The sequence below is a fragment of the Muntiacus reevesi genome, chromosome 14 (assembly GCF_963930625.1).
Source record: "Muntiacus reevesi chromosome 14, mMunRee1.1, whole genome shotgun sequence".
Taxonomy (NCBI): domain Eukaryota; kingdom Metazoa; phylum Chordata; class Mammalia; order Artiodactyla; family Cervidae; genus Muntiacus; species Muntiacus reevesi.
In genome coordinates this window covers 46,488,867-46,498,883 of record NC_089262.1, presented here as the reverse complement: position 1 = coordinate 46,498,883, position 10,017 = coordinate 46,488,867, and the positions used below count along the sequence as shown (strand labels likewise).

Genomic DNA, 10,017 nt, shown 5'->3' with positions numbered 1-10,017 from the left:
ACACCCTCACTATCCAAGTATGGAGCTGAGGGCTGGATGTAAGAGTCAGGTCCATGGGGATCAAAGTAACTCCTACTAATAGAACTGGAGAATGTGGCTTCAGAGCTGATGCCAGGCCAGCTCACTTGATACTCCACCTCTGAACTAGACTCACCCCTTTTCTGGCTGGGCTGACTACAGGCTATTCCCCATCCAGGGCTGAGAGCCACCCAGAACAGACTCTACTGGGAGAGTCCACAGAGAAGGAACTAGTGGGGTTTGGGCCATGGTGTCTAGTTCTTCTCTAAAAGTAATCTCAGAGAACCATTCTTCCTCCAAAAGGTGGAGAGAGAGGCAGAATTACTAATGGAAGCCTTCTAAACATGAGAAATGGGAATAGGTGTTCCTCCCACCACTATCTTTTAACTATATTTCCATGCCAAAACAATCTCTCTTACAGTCTCTTAAGCTTTGTAGGTGTGCACGTGTGTGAAAATGTTCAAATAGAGAAAATAGTATGACTCCCCATTGCCCCCTTAACCAGCTAAAACAATCTTGAAATTATACACAAACCCCAATTAACTCATGACAACACAACAAATATTTTTGGTCTTGGTTTATTCTGAATAAGTTTTTATGGATGTTAGTACACATCAACATGTAAGAACTGCTGATGACTTGGCTAAAATTTGATAAACTACCAAAGACAATCAAAAGAATAGTTGAAATTATAAGTTCAGATGGTGGCTTTTAATTTAGTAAGCTACTGTGTACTTAGGTAAAAACCAAATTAACACTGGAATTGCATTACAAATTTGAAATTGTAACGAAGCAAATAGGTTTTATGATGAAATACTAATATCAATAAACACAAAATTCTCAGTCCGGACCAATTAGGTATAAAACATTTGTTCTGCACGTGAAACTTAACCAAAAACATTTAGAATTAACTCAATAACTCAGTAGTAAACGTAATTTCATAGAGTTAGCTGACAATTGTATAGTAGTTTGAAAAAAGCTCTTCTCCTTGTTCAATGTCCCTGAGTGCAACAAGAACGACACATCGTAGTGGACTGCAAACAAAAAAACAGACAAAAGTTAGGAGTGTTAACAGATACAAGCTCATATTTTTAATACCATCAAGATGGATTTTATTGATAATTTTATTCAGATTCCTATCATCTCAATTTATGTATTTGATTTCCATAAAGAAATAGCTCTCATCACTGATGGAGGCATTTTAGAGCATATTTGTTTTGCATCATTTTAAAAAGCCCACAAATTAATAAGTATATATAACTGACTGCTTCTTTGAAAATGTTTCTATGTTCCAGTCCTCAAAACTGGTATCATAAAATGCATTTTAAAATGACATTATAGTTCAACACTTCAAAAAAAATTAATTTGTATTTTTGTATTCTGCAAGGCTGGAAACGTTACTTAAAATTTATTGGCATTAAAAAAAATAACTTTTATGGACACAATAAGACATATGCATACCTTCAGTGTTCCTACTCTTCTAACTTTTCCTATACTTGCTGAACAGTAATAATATTATACCCCAGAATATCAGGTTAAAAAAACTTCATTGTTAAAACACACACACACACATACATATAGAGACATAAAAGTTATCAAATTTTAAGTACAGGGAATTGTCTAAGTTTTAAATATCATTCATCATCAAAGGACAATAGGACCTGTATAAAATAAAGTTTGGTAGCAACTGGCAGCTAAGTGAAATGATATAAAGGTAAAGTCTTCCTATAGCATTGTTAATTAAAAAAAAACCTCTTAGCTATATACAATTACTTATATTTAAAAATTGTTACATGAGTATTCTCAGTAGACTTTCCACTTAATGCACAAAAAATAAATGTTACATTAAAATATATTCTTGGGCTTCCCTAGTGGCTCGGTGGTGAAGAATCCACCTGCCAAGGCAGGGGACACGGGTTCGATACCTGATCCGGGAAGATCCCACATGCTGCGGGACAGCTAAGCCCATGCACCATGACTACTGAGTCAGAGCGCTAGAGTCCACAAACCGCAACTTCTAAGCCCACATGCCACAACTGCTGAAGCCTGTGTGCCCAGAGCCCATGCTCCGCAGCGAGAGAAACCACTGCAGTGAGAAGCCTGTGCACTGCAACTAGAGAAAGCCTGTGTGCAGCCAAGAAGATGCAGAGCAGCCATAAATAAATATTTATTCTTATCACTTATATGTGGAATCTAAAAAATACAACATACTAGTGAATATAACAAGGAAAAAGCAGACTCACAGATACAGGGAACAGACTAGTGGTTACCAGTGGGTGGGAGGGGAAATGCAAGGGTAGGAGAGTAAGAGGTACAAACTTCTGGGTATAAGACAGGCTACAAGGATGCAGTGTACAACATGGGGAATATAACCAATATTTTGTAATGACTGTAAATGGAAAATAATCTTTAAAAATTATATAAAAATAAAAACAAAACCAAAAAAATGCATATTTTTTTGAATATTTCCCTTTTATTCACTCTTAAGTTTCTGAATCTAGTAGCGAAGTATACACAGTCAATAACGTGTAATTTGGTCCCTATATTTTTTTGAATATTTCCCTTTTATTCACTCTTAAGTTTCTGAATCTAGTAGCGAAGTACACAAAGTCAATAACGTGTAATTTGGTCCCTTTCTTCAACTGGGTGCTCTCATGTAAAATGGAGAACAGGATTCTTAAAATGATTAAAGTTCATTTGAAGTATTTGAAGGTAGGAAAAACAATAGAATCACCTAAAAAATTTTTAAGGTTGAAGCTTATAAAGTACTACATAGAATAAAAGTGGGTAGTGATAATAACCAGAATGAGCTATGTTAATGGAAATTTTAAAATTTCAAATAACCTACATTAACACATTTTATGATGAACATAAAAATCTAAGTTATACTTTTTCACACACACACAAAAAACCCAAACTCTCTATAGTTTTTTCTTAGAAAATATATATCTATTTTAAGGTACAGCATAAGACAGAAGATAGGAAAAACTTTTCGCGAAGACTAACCTTTGTCTGTCATAGCTGTAGGCAATGTTTGGAAGATACTGCTTCAGTTCTATAGGGAAAACTGCAGGCACATCAAATTCCTGATAACAGACATTAGCTGCTCTGTCTAAGAACAAGTACAAAACTTTTAGAAGCAGAACCATTTCATCAGGTCATGGAAAACAGTACTGAATTATGGCAATTGATGTATGGTTTTCTAAATTATTAGAAAATGCTCAAATTAATAATCACTATTATGTTCCAGGCACTGCGAGATTATATATATACATATATTTGCATGTTTTATTATTTACTTTTTGAAGATTAGGAAACAGCCTCAGAGAGAATAAAGGTTAAATAGAAGAGTCAGGCTTCAAGTTCATGTCTAACACCAAAGTCTGTGTTAAACGTAGCCAGATGATCAAGCTTATAGGAAAGTAAAGACCTAGAGAAGACTGGTAACTCAAAAACTTAGTAACAGAACCAATGTAGTGATTAATCTATAAGGCTGTGTTGAGGAACTGACAAAATAATCTCTAAGTTAACTAGTAAAAATAACTAAAATAATAGTGATCAAAAGGGTAGTTATCAATTGCCTCGTTTATTGCAAAATCAGAATAAAAACAGTTAAAGAATTCCAATTAATGCATATCATTATCTCCCCAAATTCTCTGGTTGATATCAGCCATTATAAAATTTACTTGAGGGCTTTCAATATCTGAGATATTAAACTTAACTGCCTCTGGCACTCAGTCATATGGCAAAGGAGGAACATTACCACTGCTATATTTTTATCTCACAGTCCCAAGGTGCCAACTTACCATTTGAACAATTGTTCACATACTGTCCTATAGCCAATGGATTATGAATTTCTGATGTTAGCCATGTACTATCACTCATTTTTAAAGGGCCAAGTCGATCCCTCCCATGGCAAGATCTGAAACATGTGGAAGCATTAGCTAAGAGACTGTTCCTCTGTATCTTAAAATTCAGTTAACCCTAGAATTGAGCAGTGAAATTTTTCTTAAAAACTTTTTATTGTTGTTTTAAACTTTTTAATTTTGTATTAGGGTATAAGCTGATAAACAATGTTGTCATAGTTTCATGTGAGCAGAGAAGGGACTCAGCCATACATATACACGTACCCATTCTCCCCCAGACTCCCCTCCCATCCAGGCTGCCACATAATGTTGAGCAGAGTTTCATGTGCTATACACTGCTGGCTATCCATTTAAAATATAGCAGTGTGTAACTGTCTATCCCAAACTCCCTAATTATCCCTTCCCCCCATTCTTCCCCCCACCCACCCCAGCAACCATAAGCTCATTCTTGAAGTCTGTGTTAAAAAAACTTATCTAATCAATTGGGCAATTAACTAAATAGATTTTATTTTTGGTCAATTTTCTAAATTGACTTTTTCAGAAGAGTTTAAGGTTCACAGCAAAACCGAGGAAAAGGTACAGATGTTTCTTAGGTACCCCCCATTCCCATACATGCACAGCCTCCCCCGTTTTCACCATCCCCAACCAGAGTGGTATGTTTGCTACAATTGACGAACCGACACTGACACATCATAACCACCCCAGAGCCTATACTTTGCCTTACAGCTCACTCTCGGTGGTGTACGTTTTATGGGTTTGGATACATGTATAATGAGAGGTTATCCATCATGATGGTATCATAGAATATTTTCACTGCCCTAAAAATTCTCCATGCTCCACCTATTGACCTCTCCTCACCTCCCCAGACTTTAGCACATGCTGATCATTTCACAGTCTCCATAGTTTGGCTTTTGCTAGAATGTCATATAGTTGGGCTTTATATATTATGCAGCCTTTTCCAAATTGGCTTCTTTCATTTAGTAACATGCCCTTAAGTTTCCTCCATGTCTTGTTCTGGCTTGCTAAATAGATTTTTACTTAAAGTATAAATGCCAGTGGTCAGAGTCATTGTGGTATGGTTCTGTCTCCTACAATTAAATTTGAACATGGCACCAACTTACCTATACACGACTTTTGATATTCCTTTGTCATTTCCATCAATGAGTACCCCATCTAGGCATCTAAAAATAAATGGATTTCCAATGGACTGGAAAAAGATTGGCTCGTACTTCTGATATACTGTACCTAACATACAAGATAAAAACATATTATAGCAACTTATAAAAATCATAACCATCATGATAAGGACCTTTCTCTGGAACATAACATGGAAGAATTTGCTTTAACTTCTCTACCTTTTTCTAATGTTTCCATTCTCCAATCTAGACTATCACATTCTCTTTGGTTACTTCCCTCTTTAAAAAGTGCCCAATATCAGAAGGAACACAGAACCAACTTGTCCACACATATGAACACCACATTTTAGGCTCAGTTTCAAAGTTGTGTTTTTGTTTTTATTTTTTAAAGTAGAGTTCTATTCGACATCTATTAAAGAAACTTTTAAGAAATGTATTTTGTTATCAACCAATTAGTATAGATATGTACGGGAATAGATGAGGCTGGCATTCAGGTTGTTTTTCCTTTCATTTGCAATGGAGGAAAGGAGCAAATATTTACAGGGTGCTTCCTATGCCGCAGGCATGTTGAAAGTGAAGTCGCTCAGTCGTGTCCGACTCTTTGCCACCCCATGGACGGTAGCCTACTAGGCTCCTCCGTCTATGGGATTTTCCAGGCAAGAGTACTTAAGTGGGCTGCCATTTCCTTCTCCAGGGGATCTTCCCAACCCAGGGATTGAACCCAGGCCTCCTGCATTGCAGACAGACACTTTACCGTCTGAGCCACCAGGGAAGCCCTGTTAATTTATTTATTAAATTTATTTTAGTATTTATTTGTTGCTGGCTTGTTCTGTTTAGTCTTTACGGAATTAGGACAGTTGTGAAGGAGGAAACAGATGCCCCTGTTTAAGGACATAGAATTAGAAGATAGTAGAATGACTACTTAAAAAACAGGTCTGTCTGACAAACATTCACACATACTTGCTACTGCACCAAATAACAGGTTTAACAAATAACATATTCTACTGAGCATTCCAGTTAATGATCTTTTGCAAAGAAACTGCTTTACTTATCAACTTTAGAAATGACAGGAAGATCTTTACTCAGTGATTTATAGATTTAAATTTAATCTTTATGTTTTAATCCATATCATTTTTTACCTTTAATTATTATCTAAGCCAAACTGACTTACTCTCTAGTAATTTCTAAGTAATCAGTCTTATCAAAGCAGGCCATACTATAACTCGCCTAAATTTAAATATTGATTAGGAAAATTTCCTTAAAAGAAAAATGCATTTATCCCAAAATGCTCCTGGATACTTTCTAATACATGAGATAATTTACAAACAGTTAATTTCCAACTCAAGATTTAAAAGTCCATGGAAATCATATTTGCAGGGAAGGAATACAGATGCAGACATAAAGAATGGATTTGTGGATATGGGGAAGGAGAGGCTGGGACAAACTGAGAGAATAGCAGTGAAACATATATATTTCCATATGTAAAATAGATAGCTAGTGGAAAGCTGCTGAATAACATAGGGAGCTCAACTTGGTACTCTGTGATAACCTAGAAGGGTGGGGTGGGGGTGGTGGAAGGAGGCTCAAGAGTGAGGGGACATATGTATACCTATGGCTGATTCAGGTTGTTGTATGGTAGACACCAACAGAACACTGTAAAGCAATTATCTGCCAATCAAAAAAAAATCTGTGGAAATCAGTTTCCAATACAACCCCGTATGTAAGGCTTATAGGGTTAGGTATTCTGTTGAACTTAAGAAACTCTTGGTCAAGTACTAATTATGTCATTTACCGGGATACATAGATACAACCGCGCCTTTCTGTACCAATCCTTTAGTAACGAAGACACCTTTTCCAGCAGAAATCAATGAGCTAGGTTCTCGGGCAACACTGAAACCCAATGTCTTATAAAGAATTTCTTCTGGTGTAAAGGTATTTTGCTGCTGATGTCTGTATTCAAGCTGTTTCACCCTTGGATGCTGAACTGACAGTAGGTCTTGATATTTTGATTTAACAGGTTCTGGAAGCACAGTCAAGATATCTGATTGTTTACTGAAATCATTTATGAATAGAGCCTGGAAAACTTTCAGTAATGTTCCTAGGACATCTTCATCTGAGATAACTTTGTCTTTGGATTCTTCTGGAACATATCGGAGGGTCCTGAAAATGGGAAAAGTTTCTATTCACTACCCTTCAACTGATAAAAGCCAGACTGTCTTGATATTCTCAGGGTTACTGGCCTTTATGAAGATAATTCTCATGTGTTTGAAGCGCATAAAAGAAAGAAGTTCGGAAAAGAGTTTTGGGGGTTCAGTTCTAGTTACCTGACTCCCAACAATACTTACACAAATCAACAACAGCTAATACTTACAAAAGGCCCATTCCATACCAAATTCTGTTGGGTCCTAACTTTCACTATCCCATTTTTGCAGACAAGGAAACTCAAGCTTAGAGATGTTAGGGAACTTGCCCAACTGTCCTAAAGCTGGTTAACAGCAGAACCAGAAGCAGAAAATGCGTTGGTTCCCAGTACACCTAAAGCCATTATGTCCTCAAATTGCAATGGCTCTTTTTACACGCGTGTAGCTTCAAAGACACATTTAACATTATATATGTCGTCAGTCTCTCTCAGTAGTACTTTAAGGATCACTTTTTAAATATTATTCTACTTCTTGTTTTACTTACAAGGAATCAATTTCCGCCTCACAGTTTGATAGTAGTAATGATGCACCTGAATTTACATTTCTGTAGTACGAAACTCTGGGAGAGCTCTTTGGCTATTAACCAGCCTTCAACCGAGCTAGTCTGCCTATTTAAGTGAGCATCGCGTTGACTTTTTCCAAAAAGGCTATTTACTAAAGCCAGTATTAACACTGATCCTACGGCCATCCACTCAGCTAGATCGCCTTCTTTAGGCGCTAAATCCGTATTCTAAACCCAATACTCCGACGTGCTTTTGGTGGCTTCTTGTTCGTTTTTGTACGTCAACTACTCCAAGCTGTTACCCTCACAGCCGAGCTGGGTTGTTTTCTCCGTACAAACTACAGAGCTGTAAAAATAAACCACGGTTTGGCTTTCCTAAGGCACTTCAAGCTCCTAACTATCCCGTACACGTTATTTCCCTTTTTCAAAAGTTCCTATTTTTTTGCCCAAACACCCAACGCCTGCAGACAGTAAGACTTAAAACTCTAGCCAAGCCCGCGGGCAACAGGGTCTGGAAAACCTCGCAGCGCCGGGAACGATGGGAAATGCGCCTTAGGCCCCGCCCACCTAAAAGCCCCACGCTGTCTTCAGGCCCCCAACCCGCCTCTGACTCAGCCAGCCTCCGCCTCGCCCACCTGGGGCCTTGCCCACTTCGAGCCCCGCCCACTCAGGTCCCGCCCGCCTCAGGTCCCGCCCGCCTCAGGCCCCGCCCGCCTCAGGCCCGAAGGCCGTCTTAGGCTCCGCCTGCTTGAGGCTCCACTCGCCTAAGGCTCCGCCCACCTCGGTCCGCTAGCGTAAGTCGCAGCGGCCGCGATGGCGGCGCTGGGAGGTAGGAAAACGGCATGGATCAAGCCGTGTCGCCCTCTCACCTCGGGTTGTGGCTTAGGTTCAGCGCGATCCAGGGTACGAAGCGGTACCTGTAACGGCGCCATCGCTGCCAGAGGCCCCGCATCAGGCGGCCCGGCATGGCTGCACCGTGGCGCCTTGACGAGGACGGCGCGGGAGAGGTGGGTCGCGGTCTCGGGCCCGCCCCGACCGAGGAGGAGCGGAGGCCGCGCCGTCCCGCCCCTTCGTGTTCTCAGCCCTCTTCGCTCCGCTTGGCTGTCCCGGTACCCCTTGGCTCCAGTTGCCGCTTCTCCGTTCCTCCGCTCTGTTGATGCCAGCTCGCTGAAACAGAGGTTCGTAGAACTGTAGGAGGGCCCCTTATTTCCTTTTCCTTTCTCCATTCGCTCGTGTATTTGCACACACGAGACTGACTCAGTCATCTTCACATCAGATGTTCATTAAGAAATAGATAATTGCCATTTCCTTCGGATGGAAAGTTTGCTTTCCTGTTCTTTGCCTGAGAGTGACGGTGAATCCTAACCTAAAAGTTTAAATCGAACTAGTCAGATCTCGTGGAAATTCAGGGAAATCAAGTAGCTTTAGGACTAATACGTTCTATTCCAAATAGGAATACAAAGAAAAAAATGTCAAAGTTTCTGTTTCACCCTATTATAATAGGATAATTGGCAAACTCCAGAGGCTCTGCTGTCAGGTGTTGTGTTTGGAAATCGACATCCTCCAGAGTTAACCTGATTTGCTAAATGGAGACAATTAAGTTCCAGGATGTGTAACAAATGGCATTCAGAGAGTAACTTCAAGGTCTCCAGACTTAAAAGGAACCAAAAAGAACTAGTTGACTTCTTACCCATAGTGATATACTTAACCTTTAAAAGCAGAAAAGCAGTTTTTGTATATATTTCCAGTGCTTTAAAATATTTTATCATACGTGTAATCATCTAGGTGTACACCTAGTACCAAGGACCATTTTGCCCAGACCTTATTTATATACTTTTTTGAATTACAGTTGACATACATTATATTAATTTCAAGTATGCAACATAATGATGGGATATTTATATATATCACCACCATAATGTAGTTAACATCTGTCACCATAGAAAATTTTTTTCCTGTCATGAGAACTTTGAGGATGTACTCTTAGTGACTTTGAAATGTGCAGTAGTTTTATTAACTGTCATCTCCATGTTGTACATTACATCCCCATGACTTACTATTTTATAAAAGAAAGTTTGTACCTTTTCACCCACTTCATGCATTTCATCCACCTGACAATCACCAATCTGTTCTGTTTCTATGAGCTTGTGTTTTTTGTTTTTTTTCAGTTCTTTTTTATTTTTGTTTCCACATATAGGTTAGATTATACACTATTTGTCTCTGTTTTATTTCACTTAATGCCTTTAGGGTTCATCCGGTTGTTGCAAATGGCAAAGTTTCTTGTTTCTTTTATG

General features: G+C 38.8%; 1 protein-coding gene across 1 annotated transcript; it reads right to left on the bottom strand.

Annotated features, from left to right (window-relative positions):
• Positions 1-594: 594 nt before the first annotated feature.
• SETD9 (SET domain containing 9) lies at positions 595-8,739 on the bottom strand. Its single transcript, XM_065905399.1, has 6 exons — positions 8,593-8,739; positions 6,813-7,180; positions 5,006-5,129; positions 3,825-3,940; positions 3,025-3,130; positions 595-1,052 (listed from the first exon to the last, which is right to left on the bottom strand). Exons 1-6 carry the CDS (start codon positions 8,688-8,690, stop codon positions 965-967), a joined length of 900 nt encoding a protein of 299 aa, XP_065761471.1. The 5' UTR covers positions 8,691-8,739; the 3' UTR covers positions 595-964.
• Between the last annotated feature and the right edge of the window lie 1,278 nt (positions 8,740-10,017).

What these genes read in the sequence shown, in the direction of transcription:
- SETD9 (XM_065905399.1), bottom strand. Translation starts at nt 8,690, where the DNA reads ATGCCGGGCCGCCTGATGCGGGGCCTCTGGCAGCGATGGCGCCGTTAC. An exon ending in GGTTGTATCTATGTATCCCG is followed by an intron (nt 5,130 to 6,812) that starts GTAAATGACATA and finishes CTTGTATGTTAG; the next exon opens with GTACAGTATATCAGAAGTAC. An exon ending in TGTGAACAATTGTTCAAATG is followed by an intron (nt 3,131 to 3,824) that starts GTAAGTTGGCAC and finishes ACTTGTTCTTAG; the next exon opens with ACAGAGCAGCTAATGTCTGT.